This window comes from Athene noctua, chromosome 1, assembly GCF_965140245.1.
Source record: "Athene noctua chromosome 1, bAthNoc1.hap1.1, whole genome shotgun sequence".
Taxonomy (NCBI): domain Eukaryota; kingdom Metazoa; phylum Chordata; class Aves; order Strigiformes; family Strigidae; genus Athene; species Athene noctua.
Window position 1 is genome coordinate 263,512,550 of NC_134037.1, and position 16,524 is coordinate 263,529,073.

General features: G+C 51.8%; 2 protein-coding genes and 1 long non-coding RNA gene across 3 annotated transcripts; 1 reads left to right on the forward strand and 2 right to left on the reverse strand.

The window, feature by feature from the left end:
* The first annotated feature begins 292 nt into the window (after positions 1-292).
* LOC141966506 (uncharacterized) lies at positions 293-1,153 on the forward strand. The gene is made up of 3 exons (XR_012634596.1): positions 293-503; positions 612-777; positions 1,031-1,153. It is a non-coding gene; the product is annotated as an uncharacterized LOC141966506 (long non-coding RNA).
* On the reverse strand, positions 914-4,975 carry NEU3 (neuraminidase 3). The gene is made up of 4 exons (XM_074919100.1): positions 4,932-4,975; positions 4,055-4,110; positions 3,719-3,940; positions 914-2,315 (listed from the first exon to the last, which is right to left on the reverse strand). Exons 2-4 carry the CDS (start codon positions 4,079-4,081, stop codon positions 1,356-1,358), a joined length of 1,209 nt encoding a protein of 402 aa, XP_074775201.1. The 5' UTR covers positions 4,082-4,110; positions 4,932-4,975; the 3' UTR covers positions 914-1,355.
* Positions 4,976-5,189: 214 nt separating this feature from the next.
* On the reverse strand, positions 5,190-16,120 carry SPCS2 (signal peptidase complex subunit 2). The gene is made up of 5 exons (XM_074919291.1): positions 16,056-16,120; positions 8,708-8,791; positions 8,217-8,377; positions 6,630-6,764; positions 5,190-6,008 (listed from the first exon to the last, which is right to left on the reverse strand). The coding sequence occupies exons 1-5, from the start codon at positions 16,092-16,094 to the stop codon at positions 5,822-5,824; spliced, it is 606 nt and encodes a 201-aa protein (XP_074775392.1). The 5' UTR covers positions 16,095-16,120; the 3' UTR covers positions 5,190-5,821.
* Positions 16,121-16,524: the final 404 nt, after the last annotated feature.

Sequence of the window (16,524 nt, forward strand, 5' to 3'; positions counted from 1 at the left end):
CCATCGCTGTATCCCATGTCCCCATCACTCTACCATGTCCCACGACCCTGCATCACCTCCCCACCTCCCCCCCATCCCTGGTCAGCCCAAGGAGCCGGACAACCCCCCCCACACCCCAGCGCTTTCCTCACCCCCCCCCCCATGCCCCGGGTCCCCCCCGGCAGTGACCGGAGCAGGCCAAGTCGTCGCCCGTCGCTAAACCCCATCCAGCAACACCCTCCGCCGCCAAACCCCACCTCCCCGGTGCCGAACCCCATAAATACACCCCCAGGTGACACCGGGGGCTGTCCCCACACCATGCCTGTCCCGAGCCTGGCCCTGCTCCTGGCCCTGCTCCTGGCCACCGGCCCCCGGCACCCCACGGCCGACGTGCCCCGGGCCCCCCCGGCCGATGGCGTCCCCACCGGCGCCCGCCCTTGCGCCCAGCACACGGGCCGCTGCCGCCGCGTCTGCTTCGCCCACGAGACCCAGCAGGGACATTTTGGTTGTCCCCGGCGCTACCGGTAAGATGGGGATACCGGGACCCCCCTCCTCTAAAAAAAAAAAAAACCCAAAAAACCCACCGAGTAACCCCATGACCTTTGTGCGGGGGGGATCTTTGTCTCTTCCAGATGCTGCGTGCCCAAAATGTAGCAGCGGGATGGACTGGGAGGAGAAAACACCCGGGGCCAGCCTGCACCCTCCCCGGCAGGGCCCTCTCCCTTGGGATTTTTCCCAATATTGGCTGAATTTCACCTGTTTTGAGAGGATTTTGTTTGGTGGCAGCAGCACGGGGAGGTGAGGTCCCCGTCACCGTCGTGACGCTGCAACACAGCCCCCCCCCCCCCCCCCTCCAGATTTGAGCGCTTCTCCCCACGTGAATATGGGGTGAAGAAACTCAGCCTGAGCCAGCGAAGTGAACGGGATAAAAAAATGGTAAAAAAGAGGAATTCTCTCTCTGCCACATTGGGAGGGGTGGGGGCAGGACGACACACAGAGGAATCGCAAGTATTTTTAACAACTGTTCGTTCGTGGGTATTTTTTTCCCCAGGGGACCGGCTGCTCTCGATGGCACCTTCTGCATTTTGCTGCTACCAGGTGAAAAATGCTGATTTCTGATGAAGCGGCAGCATTTTGGACGCTGTGCCAGCATCCACCCCCGCCCTGGCAGCAGATCCTCCACCCCCTCCCCCGGTTTGCCACCATTTATCTGACGGGTGATTAAAAAGCCGAGCGTTAATTAAATAAAAAGCTACGTGACGCTGAGCCTCCGGCGCATCCAAAACGTGCCGGTGGGGTCCCTGCGTTGCTGCGTTTGTTGGCAGCAGTTGAGAGTGACGCCCCCCCCACCCCCCCCTTCATAAAATGGGTCCGATTTAGGAAGATTTGAGGTTCTGCTCGCTGATGATGGACGTGTCCAGGGCGAAGAGGCAGAAGGCGATGTTCTCGCAGGCGCTGGCGGTGCCGCACTCGAACAAGCAGCCGAAAACGCCGCCGGGGCAGACGGCCAGGTCGGAGTAACCCGCCGGCCCTGGGTGCAGCACCCACGGGTGCCACCAACTCGCCCCATCCAGCGGCTGGGGGTTGAGATAGATGCCCAAATCGCGCCGGCGGTGCCGATCGGTGGGGTGGGAGTAGAGTAACCACGTAGGCGCATCCCTGGCGCCGGCCGGCGGGGCGAAGCTCACCACGCTGCCCTGGCAGCCCCGCGGCGGCTCGCCCAGCGCCGTGCACCGCGCCGAGCGCTCGAAGCACAGCCCACGGTCGGCGCTGAAGGCAACGGCCCGGCAACGCTGTGGCGCTCGGGCGTTGCAGTAGAGCCAGAGCTTACGGGTCTCGCTGGAGCAGATTTCGGCCACCTGGCACTCACCCGTCCGCCCGCCGCCCACCAGGCCACCCTTGTGCCAGCTGCGCCCGCCGTCGTCGCTGTAGAAGACGAGGGCGTGCTGCCGGGTGAAGCAAGGCAGCGGCACTGCCCCGCACAGACACCCGTGAACGTAGTAAGCGTACGCCGGCACCACCAGGCGCCCCGAACGCAGCTGCACCCCGTGGCCCGGCCCCACGGCGAAGGTGGCCCAACGGGCCAGGTCAGTGCCGACGGCTTCGTCTGTCACGTCCCGCAGCGGGGTCCAGCGGCGGCCGCTGTCGGCGCTGGTGGAGTAGCAGAGGCGAGCGGCGCTGCAGCCCCTCCAGATTTGGCACCGCTCCGTCTTCCCCTGCTCGACGCAGATGCAGAAGAGGAAGATGGTGTCGCTCTTTGCATCGTAGAGGGGACAGGGGTTCATGGTGCGGCGGCCTGGCAGCGTCAACGCCGACAGCTCCTCCACCGGACCCCACTGGCAGTGAGGAGGAAAACAGGGGGGATGCAGCTGTGGTGCTGGACCCCCAAACCGCCCGGCATCGCTCCCAGGGATGAATCCCAGAATCATGGAGGTTGGAAAAGCCCCTGCAGCTCCTCCAGCCCAACCATGACCCTCCCCCTGACCCTTCCCAACTCCCCCAGATCCCTCAGCGCTGGCTCAGCCCGACTCTTCAACCCCTCCAGGGATCCCGGGGACTCCCCCCTGCCCTGGGCAGCCCATTCCAACGCCCAACAGCCCCTTCTGCACAGAAATCCTTCCTCAGAGCCAGCCTGACCCTGCCCTGGGCAGCTTGAGGCCATTCCCTCGGGGCCTGGCGCTGGGGCCTTGGCTCCAGAGACTCATCCCCCCTCTCTGCCCCCTCCTGGCAGGGAGTTGCAGAGGGCCAGGAGGTCTCCCCTCAGCCTCCTCTGCTCCAGACTGAACCCCCCCAGTGCCCCCAGCCGCTCCCCAGCAGACCTGTGCTCCAGACCCTGCCCCAGCTCCGTTGCCCTTCTCTGGCCACGCTCGAGTCATTCAATGGCCTTTTTGGGGTGAGGGGCCCAAAACTGAACCCAGGAATCGAGGGGCGGCCTCCCCAGTGCCGAGCCCAGGGCTCAGATCCCTTCCCTGTCCCTGCTGGCCACGCCAGTGCTGACACAAGCCAGGATGCCGTTGCCCTCCTTGGCCCCCTGGGCACACTCTGGCTCATTCTCACCCCCCAGCCCCTCTCTGACCGGCAGCTCTCCAGCCACTCCTCCCCAGGCCTGTAGCCCTGCTGGGGGCTGTTGTGGCCCAAGGGCAGCCCCCGGCATTTGCCCTCAGTGAAACTCCCCCAGCTGGGCTCAGCCCATGGCTCCAGCCTGGCCGGGTCTCTCTGCAGCCTCCCCACCCTCGAGCAGACCAACACTCCCACCCAACCGGGTGTCACCTGCAAACTGACTGAGGGTGCCCTCGATCCCCTCGTCCAGATCACCAATAAAGATGTTAACCAGGAGCGGCCCCAGCACCCAGCCCTGGGGGACACCGCTCCTGACCGGCCGCCAGCTGGATTTAACTCCGCTCACCACAACTCCCTGGGCCCGGCCATCAGACAGTTTTTACCCAGCGAAGCGTGTGCCCATCCAGGCCTCGAGCGGCCAGTGTCGCCAGGAGAATGCTGTGGGAAGCGGTGTCAAAGGCCTTGCTAAAGTCAAGGTGAACAACACCCACAGCCTTTCCCTCATCCAGTCAGCAGGTCGCCCTGTCGTAGGGGAGATCAGGTTTGTCAGGCAGGACCTGACTTTCATGAACCCGCTGACTGGGCCTGAGCATCTGGTTGTCCCACATGTGTGACCCACCACGGCGGAGGACGCTGGTTGTTCCTACAGCCCAGGTTGATGAGGTTTTTTTTTTTTTACCTCGACCGAGGAGCCCTGACGACGGCCCCGGCGCAGCACCAGGTACTTGGCGTCCTCGTCCCTGGGTGAGGAGCGTTTCTCGGCGAAGGCCAGGAAGGTGGCGGCGGGGGGGACGTAGAGCAAAGCCGGGATGCGGTAGGTGACCCCACTACTCTCCATAAACAGCGTCTCCCGCAGAAAGACAAGGGGGGGTGCTGGGGGGCTCTCCCCACCATCCCCCTGCTGCAGGCAGAGTGGGAAGGTCAGATGGTAAAGGGTTAAATGCTGGCAAAAAGGGGGGGGAAGGTGGCCCTCGTGTCCCCCCCCCAAGGTGACGGGAGAGGGATGAGGACAAACCTTGGGGCAGGTGATGGCCTGGGACATGGTGGCCTCGCCGAGGGCCCCGCTGGGGCCTGAGGGGGTGGAGGGGGGGGTGGAGGTGAGAGCAGAGCCCCTCGGGGGGGTCACACCCCACTGTCCTGCCTGTCCGTGGTGTCCCCATGGATGCAGGGGCTCCCCTACATCCACCCCCAGCGGTGCCCACGCCCCCAGGCTGTCCCCAAGGGCGCTGCACCCCCCAGGTCCCCCCCAAGCCCCATCCCTTTGAGCACCCCCAGTTTCCCCAGCCCAGAGCCCCTGTGCCCACACCCCTCCCCCAGGCCCCAATCCTCCCATGCACCCCCCAATCTCCCCATGTAACCCCCCGTTCCCCATGCACCCCCCCAGGCCCTGATTGCCCCCCTGCACCCCCAATGCCTCAATCGCCCCATGCACCCCACTTTCCCTTCCCACCTGGATCCCCGTCTGCACCCCCCATGTCCCTTCAACTCCCCATGCACCCCCCCATACCCCGACACCCCCCCCCCCGTGCTCTCCTCAATGCTGGGACACCCCGACAGCCCCCACGGTCTGTCCCACTGACACCCCCCACGCACCGACCCCCCCGTGCATCCCCCATGTCCCGTACCCCCGCAACATGCACCCCCCGTCCACCCGCCCCCCCCGTACCGCAGACTCCCCTATATACCCCCCCTGCACCCCCATAACCCCGCTCCCCTTACACCCCTGCATGCACCCACCCCCCCGGACATCCCCCTACCCCCCCTCCGCGCACTCCCATACCCCGACTCCCTACGTGCCCCGATGCCCCCTCCCCATCCGCGGCCCCCCCCCGCTGCACCCCGCTTCCCCCACACCCCCCGACGGCCCTGTCACCCCCCGCAGCCCCGCGCACCCCGTCTCCGCCGCCTCCGCCGCGCCGGGCTCGCCCCGCCCCCGGCCCCGCCCCTTCCTGGCAGCTCCGGCCCCGCCCCCCGGAGCCCCTCGGGGGGGGCAGTGAGTCCCCCCCACCCCCCCAATCCCAACACCGCACCGCGAAACGCCCCACAGATGCTCCGGAACACGTTTAACGTCTGGTCTTCCCTTTTATTTGAAGGAAAAAAAAAAAAAATTTTTTTTTTTTTTTTTTTTTTTTTTTTAAGAAAATGCCATTTTACAGAAGGAACAGGACAAGAGATGGAACCAGGCAGTGGGACACACATGAACAGTCACAGCTAGGAAAAGCCTTTTGTTTTTTTTTTCTTTTTTTCTCCACCAGCTGAACATACAGAAGTAGCATATTGAAACCCCAACACCCCCCCACCCCACCCCCAAAGGCTTTTATGTAAAACAATCCTCTACCCCCAATTAAATACAAAAATAATGAAAACTCGTTTGCGAGCGGACAGTTGTTTTTCAGAAGGATTTTGTCCCGAATTCCTAACAGAAAAGGGAAAGGTGATGTTAGTGAAATGCAAATGGTTAACACCCCCCCCCCCAGAGGCATGGAGCTGTTCGGTAAAGCACTGCCTGATAAAAAATACAGAAGGAAGGGGGGCAGCGTCGGTGACAAGCATCCCCACAGCAAACCCTCCAGTTTGCCCCGGAGGTGGCAGAACCCCCAAAACATTCCCTAAGTTAAAAAAAAAAAAAAAATAAAAAATCTTAGATCCAAGATCAAAACTCCCGCTCAACTAAAATGGAATAGGATTTCAGGACAAAAAGAGGCAACGTTGCACTTTCTTGGTTATTTTACTTTACTGGTGTTAATTTAGCACGTTCCCAGGAGGCAGGCGGCGTTGGAAATCATTTTGTTTTCCTCTCCGTGGCCAGACTATCGTGCAGCCTGGACACCTCGGGCTCGTAGGCCTCCATGACTAACGTCCCGTTGTTATCGAAGAATTTCGCAATGGATTTAGTGAACTCGGCCTCCCTCTGCTGTTTGGTTTTCCCGCTGATGAAAGTCAGCTTCAGGGTGTATTTATCATCAAACCTGCGGAGAGATTTGAGAGCAGAATTTAAGCCTGGCTTAACCAATAAAAAAAAAAAAAAAAAACTGATGAGAAATCCTTGTCTTTGTGAAGGAGAAAGCCCCCCCAGGTGTGGAGGTCCCCACACGCAGTACGCCACAGCTACAATTATGCTAATTATAACACAATTAAAGATTTTTATACTCTTCGGATTTTTTTTTTTTTCTTCCCCCATTTAAAGAGAAGCGAAACGTGAACATTTGCAGCAGGCAACCACTTGGCACCGCTCCCGTTTCTAGCTCGGGACGTCGATTTTGATGGAGACAAACCAGATTTGTAAGTATAAAAATAAAGGAAAATATTTAGGGTGATCCTACAGAGTGATACGGGTGGAAATGCTGCGTGAGACTGGCGAGCCCGTCACAGATGGCTGTTACTTCTGAGTAATAATATTCTGGGGTGAATATTAATCACGAGTTGCCCGGGAAGCTGCAAAGATCAGGGCACAGCAGCCAAGCCTTTGCAGAAGGCTCACATCCCCGGTGTGGAGACACCGATACCGCAGAGACACCAAGATTTTCCCCCATTTTGGGGGCTTTTCCGCTCTCCTGTGAAGCACGTGGGAGCTAGAGGGGCACGCATACCGTTTGAGGCTGGAGGAGAGCTGCCAAACATCATCGGGGTCCATCCCCGCAGGGTCTTTTCTGTGAGCTACGAGGAAAATACTCTTTTCTTTGTATGAGGTATAGATAGTCAGGATTCCCATCATCACAAAATACGTGCAAAAAAAAAAGGTTAAGGAAACTAAGACGCTGCAATGAGAAGTAGAAATTAGGTAGAAATTGCTTCGATCCCCCTCTGGCACCACCACTGAACCACGCCTCGTGACATCATCGTTCCAAACACGATGCTTGGTGGATGCCTCATCAGCACGAGAAATTAAATAATAATTGGGACAGTTTCTTAAATCTTTGCTGTTGCACAAATCAATGGAAGTGGTGGGGAAAGCGCCAACTCCCTACGTGCTTTCCTGAAAAGGATTTCTCCAGCCACAATAAAATGCTTCATTTGTGAAACCATGAAGTAAAGCGGAAATCACAATGACAAAATACTGGGTTTAATTACTTTGCTAAAATTTTTGGAGCAACATCTGTTGGGAGATAGTGTGGAAAATGTGAGACTAAACGAGCCACAGAATGAATCGCTGTGCATTCCTCCTGAACACAGATCAAGCAATTAATCTTTCTCATTATTGGAATTAAAGAATTTTTAGTGCTGCAAGTTGAATTATCTCAAAGTTTGTGCTGAAAGCCAACCAGAGGAACTGTAGCCTGGAACAATGAAATGACTTGCCCAAGATCACGCAGCTGTTAGCAGGACAGTGACTCCCAGGCCAGCAATAAGTTTCCAGGCTCCCAGTTCATGTTGCCTCAGTAGTCCCATCAAAACCACCCTGGAAAACGTGTCTGTCGGCAGCTCTTGGGCAGCACCACCCATGTCACAGACACTTCTGGGTTAAAACCTCTACGGGTGTTTGTCACTGACCCTCTGAGCACAAACAGGAAGAAAACCAAACCCTGGCTGTGCTGTTATACCGGAAATGTAACAGCCGACTGCTGAACGGAGTTGACATCTAAACATTTAAACTCTGATTTGCAGCACTACCCTCCTAAACGCAGTGTCTCCTTCTCTTTGGCAGAGGTGCTGGCAAGAATTACCTCCGTTGTACGCTTCGCTCTCAGTACCTGATCTGCTGTATTAGGAAAGAACAGATGTCTCCATAACCAGGCTTTAAGTAAAAAAAATAACCAACACACAAAACAAAGCCCTGAAGCTTTCAAAGTCTGATCTTCTGTTTGAGAAGAAACCACTTAAGTGGAGTCTCTGTGCAGTCAGTGTCTGAGATCTGAGAAATCTGCCCAACAGTTGGGAGCCTGGAGAGCAGATCGGCCGCCGGCTCCTCTGACAGGAGCTGAATTGCTGCCCAGGCTCCCACGTCGCCGCAGGGGAAGGCCGGACCTCCAGATCACCCAAATTTGGGTGCATTACACCCAGACAGGCAGGAATTTTGCCATCACATGAGAACTATTTGATTATCAGCTGATCTCCACACCGCTGGAAGTAAAATTCCCACAAGTCTGAAGATGAGAATACAGAGAAGGGTTTTCTTGTGCGTTATGGAGAAAATAAAACCCTTTTGGTATAAACAAGACAACATACGTAAAGGATATGATACAACACAAAAGGCAAGAACAGGTTTGGATTCAGGAAAAGGGTGCAGGTAATCCCAAACCAAAGCTACCATCGCAAAGAAACAAGAGATTGTGCAGATCATGAGGCGGCCGTCAATCAAACGGAAATTTTCGACGTATTTGTACTTCTCCAGGAGAACCTGCGGGAGAAACACGCAGATGAGTTTGGTTTGTGCTTTTCATAAATTTGACAAACTGTTTCTGGAAAGGATTTAGGTAAAACAATCTTGATTATACAGGTAAACCGAACAGAAACTACTCAGGATTAATGCCTGCATTAATTGCTGATACTCTAAGCACAAATGCTGCTTTAGCCACGGGAATCACAAGAGATGCTGAGGAACCAGGACGGCTCCAGGCACTTTACAATCAAACCAAAAAAAGTTTACATGGTTTTTAAACTAAATCTAGAAACCTAAGAACACAAGAGTGTTTCCCAAGAGGGAGAAGTCAGCAGTCACAGAACGTACCTTTTTGGCAGAATCGTCCAAAGAATTTTTCACAGCTGAACCATCCCATTTGTCAATTTTTACAGGCTTGTCGTCGATCTTCCACTGCAACAAAAACCAAAGGGAGTTAAGAGAATTTGGCATGGGTTAGCTTTTCATTTTCATACGCCCGTTCCTGCTGTGAGCACAAAGATAGGAAGCAAACCCAGAAAATACGTACGTGTTTGGGAAAACCTGACGAGAGATGGAGAGAACCTGGGGCCTGTTAGACGGCTACATCACGCCAAAAGTCACCCCAGCACCAACGTACCCATTACCTTTGCAGATTTAAACTTATCCATCTTGTCACAGGCACTGAAGATATTTGGTGAAGTGACTTTTTACCTCAGCTTTACCCTAATTTTCATTCTGCGTTTGCTGCTCCTGCTGCCATCCACAGAAAGTATCAATTGGGACTTAATTCTTGCCTTTTTGGCCAAGCTGTTGCACACAGACCCTTTGGGGGATGATGACAGGAAGAAAATTTCAAGGCACCCTTAACAATCTGGGTACAAGGGGAGAATATAAAGACACAAACAACAAACGAAGTTTCAGTCAGATCATCCTCCAGAACAAAACTAAAAGACTCTCTTGCTCTTCTATACTCAGAATTTCCGCAGAAGTGGGTCCTTCATCAAGAATGAATCTCAGATACCACGGCTCAGCTTTTCAAAGGGATTCATTTTCCTCTGAATTATGTTATTTTTTGGTGATACTATTTCTTTTAGCCACAGTCGGACAGGTGAGTTTGAGCTTTGTGTATTTTTAAGTCGGCAATTATTATTTCCAACAGTTGAGTGACTGGAGCTCGAATTTTTGCTGTTGTTAGAAGCAGTTCTCAACTTCACTCCTGTTATTTCCTGCTCCTGAAGCTCACAAGTCAGATTTATTAACTACCTGCCAGAAGAGCTCATTTCCCTCCTCTGGCAGGAATGAAGCCATTTTAAAGCAAGATATAAAACCTGATCTACTTCCCTTACACTCACACAGGGAAAAGCCTGATTCTTCAGGCTCTGCAGGTATGAATTACGAGGCGCTGTAAGGAACTGAAGGAATTAATGCCTCAAACATTTATCGACAACAGAAAACCTCAAGGACAAGCTGTGGCTGGTGATTAGTCTAAGGGATGTCACCCGAGGAAGTGCTGAGTGTACGGAAGGATGTGCATCCCCACTCCCTTGCAGCTGTATTGCCAAACTCCTTAGATAAGCCTTGAAGGGGGGAAACGTGGACTGAGTGAAACCAAATGTTCGGGTTAAAAGACTGGTAAGAGAGATAAATAACCTGCACCAGATGGACCTAAGCAAAACCAGGGAAAACTAAAGGGGAGGAGGGGGTGAGAGCACGACCACCGACTCAGTTGGACAAAGGCTGGTGCACCCCATTCCCCCTCAACACACGCACAACCCCTGCTCCACCTTTTCCTCGTCTCTCATGCAAATGAATTCATGGAATACCCACTTCTCTTGGTCTAGTATGCAAATGAGCCGATAAGATGAACTTAAAAGGGATAAAAAACCTTGTGGTGTGTGAACCCACCACACAAGATCACCAGACTATACTGAAACCTGGAGTGGTGATCCAGACTTTTTTAATAAATATATAAGAAAGAAAAAAAGAGACCACATTTCTTACTATCCCAAGTTTAAGCTGTTTCTACCACAAGTAAAACATTTTAACTGTTAATCAGCTGATGTCGTTTCACCTTAATTTAACCCAAGGGGATCACAGAACCTTTAGGACTCTCTGGGCTCCCAGTCTGGGTCGTAACAAGTACACAGCAAATGTCACGTGCAGAAGGTGGTTTACCAGGGACAAAAACCAGCCAGAAGCATTTACAAGTCAGGACACTGGGAAAGAGCTCTCATATCAGTGTAAATTACAAAATATTTTAGGTGGCTGCTTTTTTGTAGCATTTTTTTTTTCCTTAGGGTTAATTAGCACATGTGACAATTGAAAGCCAAACCCTTTGCCCTGAAAGAATACAGAAGAATTCTTTCAACTATTTATTTTTGCTTATAAAAGCATCTACAGTAGTTTTACTTCCCGCCCTTTGGAATTCCCAAAGATTAAAGAGCTAGACTAGGGAGAAGAAAAATCCACCTTTTTTTCCCCTAATTAGTGAATCGGTAGTCAGGAGTCTTAAAGCAATAACACCAACACCCAATCCCTCTTTCCTTATCCCACAGATAAATCAAAAAAAATTTTGAAGAAACCCATTTAGACTTGACCTCACCACTCCCAGGTGCGCCCTCAGTTTCTCACGAGGGAGTGGAAGGAAAGACAACAAGCCTGTCGACGGGGAAACGTACACCACTTAGCAAAACCCTAAACCAGAGTACCTTCCTGAAACGGTACCCGCTACTTCTGCTACAGAATTATTCTTCTAGGGTGCAAAAAAAGTCCTGTTAAAGACAAAAATATTGACTAGTAAGACACATGCAAGACGCAGCACAGCTGGATTTGCTATAGGACACAGCAACAACTTGAAGCCTGGACTCGGATGTGCCCGTGGGGAAACATTCAGGCCTTTATTGTACTCATCCAACTCAAGGTAAACCTCACCGAGGGAAGGCATCACTCAGCCTGCAGAGTTTAGTTTTTGCTATTGATAAAACTCCATGAAAAGGCTCAGTCTTTATTGCAGGTCTACCCCTCCCCCTGCTGCTTTTTACAAATAAGAAAGAACAAAACGAATGAGAAGTTTTTAATACCACAAGGAACCTCCACAGGCCACGTGAAGCCTTCCTTCAGACCAGATCTCCTTAAGTACAGTTGCGATTTTTTTTTTTTTCCTCCAAAGGCCACTAAAGGAATCATTCTGAAGAAGCAAAAAAGATATCTGAGCAAATATTTTGAAACAGCTTTTCACATTTCTAGGGCTAAAGCAAGACAACCCTTAGCATAAAACACGACAGCGTTCTCCAGCTCGTTCCTAAGTGAGAGCAAGAATCCAGAGATACTTCAAAAGATATCACTCAAGTGATATTTTTGTGATATATTTTGCAATTAAATATTTAATACCGGAATCTTTGCTTTCAGCAACAGCATGGTTTACCTGGTGTTAAAGCACACTGGATCTATCACATTGTCAACGCTCAAGTTTTTAATCAATGTTGTTATGTCTGTATTTTCCTCCTAAAGCCCGAGAGGATAGAATCAAGGTTTATGCTAAAATTTCTTCTCCCAAATAAACCCAACAGCTTTCTAGATACATTTAAAGACAGAATAGCTGGAAAACACCAATGACAAAAGCTTAGGAATTGAGAAATAAATGAAAATAAAGCCCCAGGCTTTAAAAAAACCCCACCAACCAACAAACAAACCCACACCAAAAACCCCAACCCTCAAGATTGTAAAGCTATTTTATAGGCACCCTGGAAACCAGCCCTGGAGGCACAGGACTCCTAACACTTCCCTCGCAGAAGGGATTTGCACAGAGGGGAATATCAGTGAGTAAAATGAGTCAAGGCACTGCTGTAATAATGTATATGAGATGCTGCCATAATAATATATATCCAGGAAACCCGTGACAGAGTGAGAACGGGATTCTTGCTTCCTGCCCTCTGTCCCAAACCACCTGACACTCGAATTGGCAGATAACATCAGTGATATTTAGCTGATACCGATCTCTAACAGAGAACCAGCACTTTCAGAGGTAGATGTAAGGCCCACATGACATATTTTTTGAAATAAAGCTGCTACTGGGGAAAAGAAAAAAAAAAAATCTAGTCTTAGACTGTCTAAAGCAGTGAGCTGAACCAGCAATTCTTGTTCAGGCTTCCCTGGGACTGCAGCTGTTCTGCTTCAAGACAGTAACAGCTTGCTAATCCCAGGGTGGTTCATGTCAGAAGGGACCCTGTAATGGGGACACTTCTGTGGGTTTGGGACTTTTGCCAGGGAGAAAGAAGCTTTAACGCTCCCTTTACCTTGGTCACGATGTTTCCATGAGGTTACTTTTCCTAACACAGTACAGCACTGCAGCTCTGCTGCTGCTTTTCTTAATTCTTCCAGGTTGATCTGCATGGTATTTTTCAACCAGTTAGTCATTTTGAGCACTTCTGAAGTGAGCTCCAAAGGGTTCAACAGAAAAGCTCAGAGTTTGGCTCCAGCCTGACAGAGGAAAAAAATAAAACCAACCAATTCAAAACAGTTTTTTAGTTTGGGTGTGTTTTGATTCCTTTGTTTTAAAAACCAGGTGAAAGATTATCATACTTGTCCTGAACACATCCTATACTACAAATGGGAAGCAAATACGGTGTTCTACAGCCAGGCACAGCTGGGAAGTGGATTTGGTACCTGAAAGTGTACCCGTGGAAGAACAAGGCTTCAGAACAAAGGTTGAAATATAGCCAGGGGTTACCTTACCTAAAAAAACAAAGAATAAAATCAGAAATGCAATTTCAGAAAGCCACAAAACCAATCTGACACTAGAAGCACACAAGGGCCCCAGCTGTTCACACCGAGTAAAGATGCTGCCTGCAGCTGGATTGCAGCAGGGGAGCATTCTGCTGTTAGCTCCAGAAAAAGGGGAAAGCAAACCAAGTGCTTGCTTTCGCAGCAGACGCCGCAGGATTTGAGCGCTCGGCAAGGCTCGTTTGTCAAACCATCACCTTCATTTAAATCCCTTCACAAAGCACTCTTGTAAGCGGGAGGCACAGAAAAATCCCGAGGGAAAAATTTCAAGATGTTCACATCTCAGAAGTCAGACACAGCACAAACTAAAATTTTTTTCTCCCCCTGCCTTATTCCTTCTGCCACTACTGTCAGCCTCATTTATATCACATCCAGTCTTAACCTGCAACATCTTTTGGGTAGCTAGTTTGTCTCTTCAAATATTGCTCTGAAGTTTGTGGCACATTTTGGGTATTACAAACATAAATAAATCATACAGTAAAAGAGATTTGTGACTACTGCAAGAGAAGCACCAGTGTAGACTACACAAACTCTTGAAGGGGAATAACATTTCCGCATCTAATCTGCATTTTCTATTATAAGGATGAAAATAAAGTAACCTCGCCTTCCTAAAACCTAAAATCTGAAACCCTTCAAACCGGGGCAGTCGAGGGAGGTTGGAACAGCCTCAGCAGATGCACACTGACTCCCTCAAGGCACACACAGCTGATCGCCTCTTCCTGTAGGTCGGGCTGCAGCCAAAAGAACATTGAGTCCCAAACTGCAGATCTCCACACCCCCCCCACATAAATTCTAAAAGAACGGTGACATTGCACACCACAAGCCTGGCAGAAGCGGGGCCTGCAAGGGGCAGAGTCAAGGGAGATCTCGCTGCACACCAGTTCCCTCCTCTTCCTCCTGAAGAAAGAGCCGTGGCAAACTCCAGCGAGTCAGCACAGCTGTTCTTGGCTCCAACAAGCTCAGTTGCTGACTTGGAGGAAGAAATTCTGGACCTCGCTCTCCCCAAAATACCAGTGCTGCCTGACTGTACTCACAGTCAGCATCCCCTGGTAGCAGAGAGCTCCTTCTGGGGCACAGGAGCAGAATGCAGTCACAGCAGTTGGTAACCAGGAAGAAGTTTTAGTCCTGAAGCCTGCAAAACTTTCAAAGGTTTTGTTCTAGTAGCAGCAAAGTGTGGTTAATAACTTAGTGTTGTGCTAAATGGTTGAAACCACAAGGTGTCTGAGAGGACTGTAGCCACTGCTGCACACCCTTTTAAATTCAGTGGGAGTACGCTCTTGGGTGGCGCTGGTTAAGTGGGGAGAGATCAGGAGGAGCTACCTGACTATCACAAACACTAGAAGAACATGAGAAGGACAAAAAAAAAAAGATAGTTAAAACACAAGTCTTCCTAAAATGGGATAGTTAAAACACAAGTCTCCCTAAATCTGCCCTGATTTAGCTTACTTAGCAAAGTATGAAAAGATATGCTACACAAGCAACTCATCCTAAGACTTTAAAGCCTCACTGATAACCCATTATTTCTCTGTTTGATAAAAGCTTGAGCAAATTATGGCCCTAAGGCTGCAATTCTCCAGATAATACCTCAGTAATATACACATCGGTTCACAGAAATGACCAGATTTCATTTAAGTCATCCAGGAGGAGGAAGTTAATGTGAAGGCACACAGATCAGCACCCGGACAGAGGGAAAAGAAGATAGAACGTTACCAAGTGTAAAAGCCCTGCTGAAATTATTAAATGGTTTCTCACTAAAGAATTCACATCCCACACCAACAGCTTATTTTCCTTACCAACGACTCCTTTTCCTTCTGAAATAACCACCCCTCAGCATCCACAGAGCACAGCAGGAGGTACAGGAATACCTCGAGAGCACGATACCTTCCAGAATTCATGATGTTTAACCACAAAGCACTGTCATTTCAAAACCGAAAGCTGAGCATATTTGCATAAGATATCCAGAAATATTTCATTAGCACACCTTCCCCTAAAAACACTTGCTCAACAATTTAGTCTACTGTTTTAAAGAAAAACCACCAAATTCTTAGGGATAGTAAGGATAATTTCATCTCGGATGCAAGAAAACGATATTCTTTAGAAATTATGAATATACACATATCAAAGAAAACCGAAGTGTTGTCAACTGCAGTCATCCATACTTTGCGGTTCCGTAAAAGATGCCAAATGCACCACTCTGAATACACCGTTCTGTAGCCAGAGACACGGACACACAGTTTCCATCTTCTTGAGGAATAAAAAAAAAAGCCTCGAGGTCTTTAGTTTCAGCTACCAGACTGCCAAATACCACAAAGAGCTGTGACACAAGCACCTGACTGCTTAAAACGGAGCAGAGATCAAAGCCACTCTACAAACAAGTTTCTTTTAGCTACTGAGGCAAGGCTGGGCTTATCACTTGTCCGCTCTGCTCCACCTGACATCTCTGCCATGTCCAGCGCTACTTTCCTGGCAAAACACCCACCGGGAGAGTGCAGCCGTACAGCTAGCCGGGCTTTTGTCAAGACGGGCTGGGCTAAAATCAGCCACGCTGGCAGAGAAAAGAGGAAAAAAAACCCAAACAAACAAAAAGCGATCTCGCAGGCGGCGGCTGCTGCTTTGGCAGCAGGACGTGCTCGCCCGGTGCCGCGGCAGGGCCTGCCCGCGGGACGCTTCCTCCCTCCCCAGGGCCTTTTCTGCCACTTGTAGCCCGGCTCCTACAAGGAGGCAGCAGCGGGTGGCCGCTGCTCCCCGCAGCCCAACGGCTGAGTCGGGGGCTGCCCCTCAGCAAGGGGCGGGCGCCCCACTGAGTCGGCTGCGGCTCAGCCCGGCGCTGCGGCAGCTCCGGGGTCACCGCTGAGGCGAGGAGCGGCGGCGCCGGGAACAGAACCCCCCGTCGGGCCGGCCCGCACCACAGTACCTTATCGAGCAGCCCGCCCCTGCCGCCTCTGGCCGCCATCTTCTCGCCGCCCTCCGCCCCCGCCCTCGCCGCGCGACCTGTTCGCTTCTGATTGGCCGCGCGCGGGGGCCGACGGGAGCGGGCGGGCGGGAAGGGCGCCTCCGCCGCGTTGCACGCCGGGAAATGTAGTCCGCCCCGCCCGCGTTCCCTGTTGCGATGGCGACGGGGCAGCGAGGAGGAGGAGGAGGAAGGCGGTGCGGGGCCCGCTCGGGGAGCGGGGATGGACGAACGGCTGATGCGGCCCGCGGGGTGAGGGGCGGGCAGAGCCACCCGGCCGGGCTGCCGGGGTCTGGGGACGGTGAGGGGGAGACGTGTGCGGAGCCTCTCTGGGCCGTGGAGGACCGTGAACTCTATGGTTACCGTGGCGGGTGTGATGGGGGAGAGGGGTGTGTGGGGGGGGGTGTGGGGAGTGGGAGTGTCTGTGGTGTCG

Coding starts and splice junctions, on each gene's coding strand:
- SPCS2 (XM_074919291.1), bottom strand. CDS start 16,094: ATGGCGGCCAGAGGCGGCAGGGGCGGGCTGCTCGATAAG. Junction 8,792..16,055: donor GGGGCGGGCTGCTCGATAAG/GTACTGTGGTGC, acceptor TTTTTGTTGCAG/TGGAAGATCGACGACAAGCC. Junction 8,378..8,707: donor TGGACGATTCTGCCAAAAAG/GTACGTTCTGTG, acceptor TTTCTCCCGCAG/GTTCTCCTGGAGAAGTACAA.
- NEU3 (XM_074919100.1), bottom strand. CDS start 4,081: ATGTCCCAGGCCATCACCTGCCCCAAG. Junction 3,941..4,054: donor AGGCCATCACCTGCCCCAAG/GTTTGTCCTCAT, acceptor CTCTGCCTGCAG/CAGGGGGATGGTGGGGAGAG. Junction 2,316..3,718: donor GTCAGGGCTCCTCGGTCGAG/GTAAAAAAAAAA, acceptor CCTCACTGCCAG/TGGGGTCCGGTGGAGGAGCT.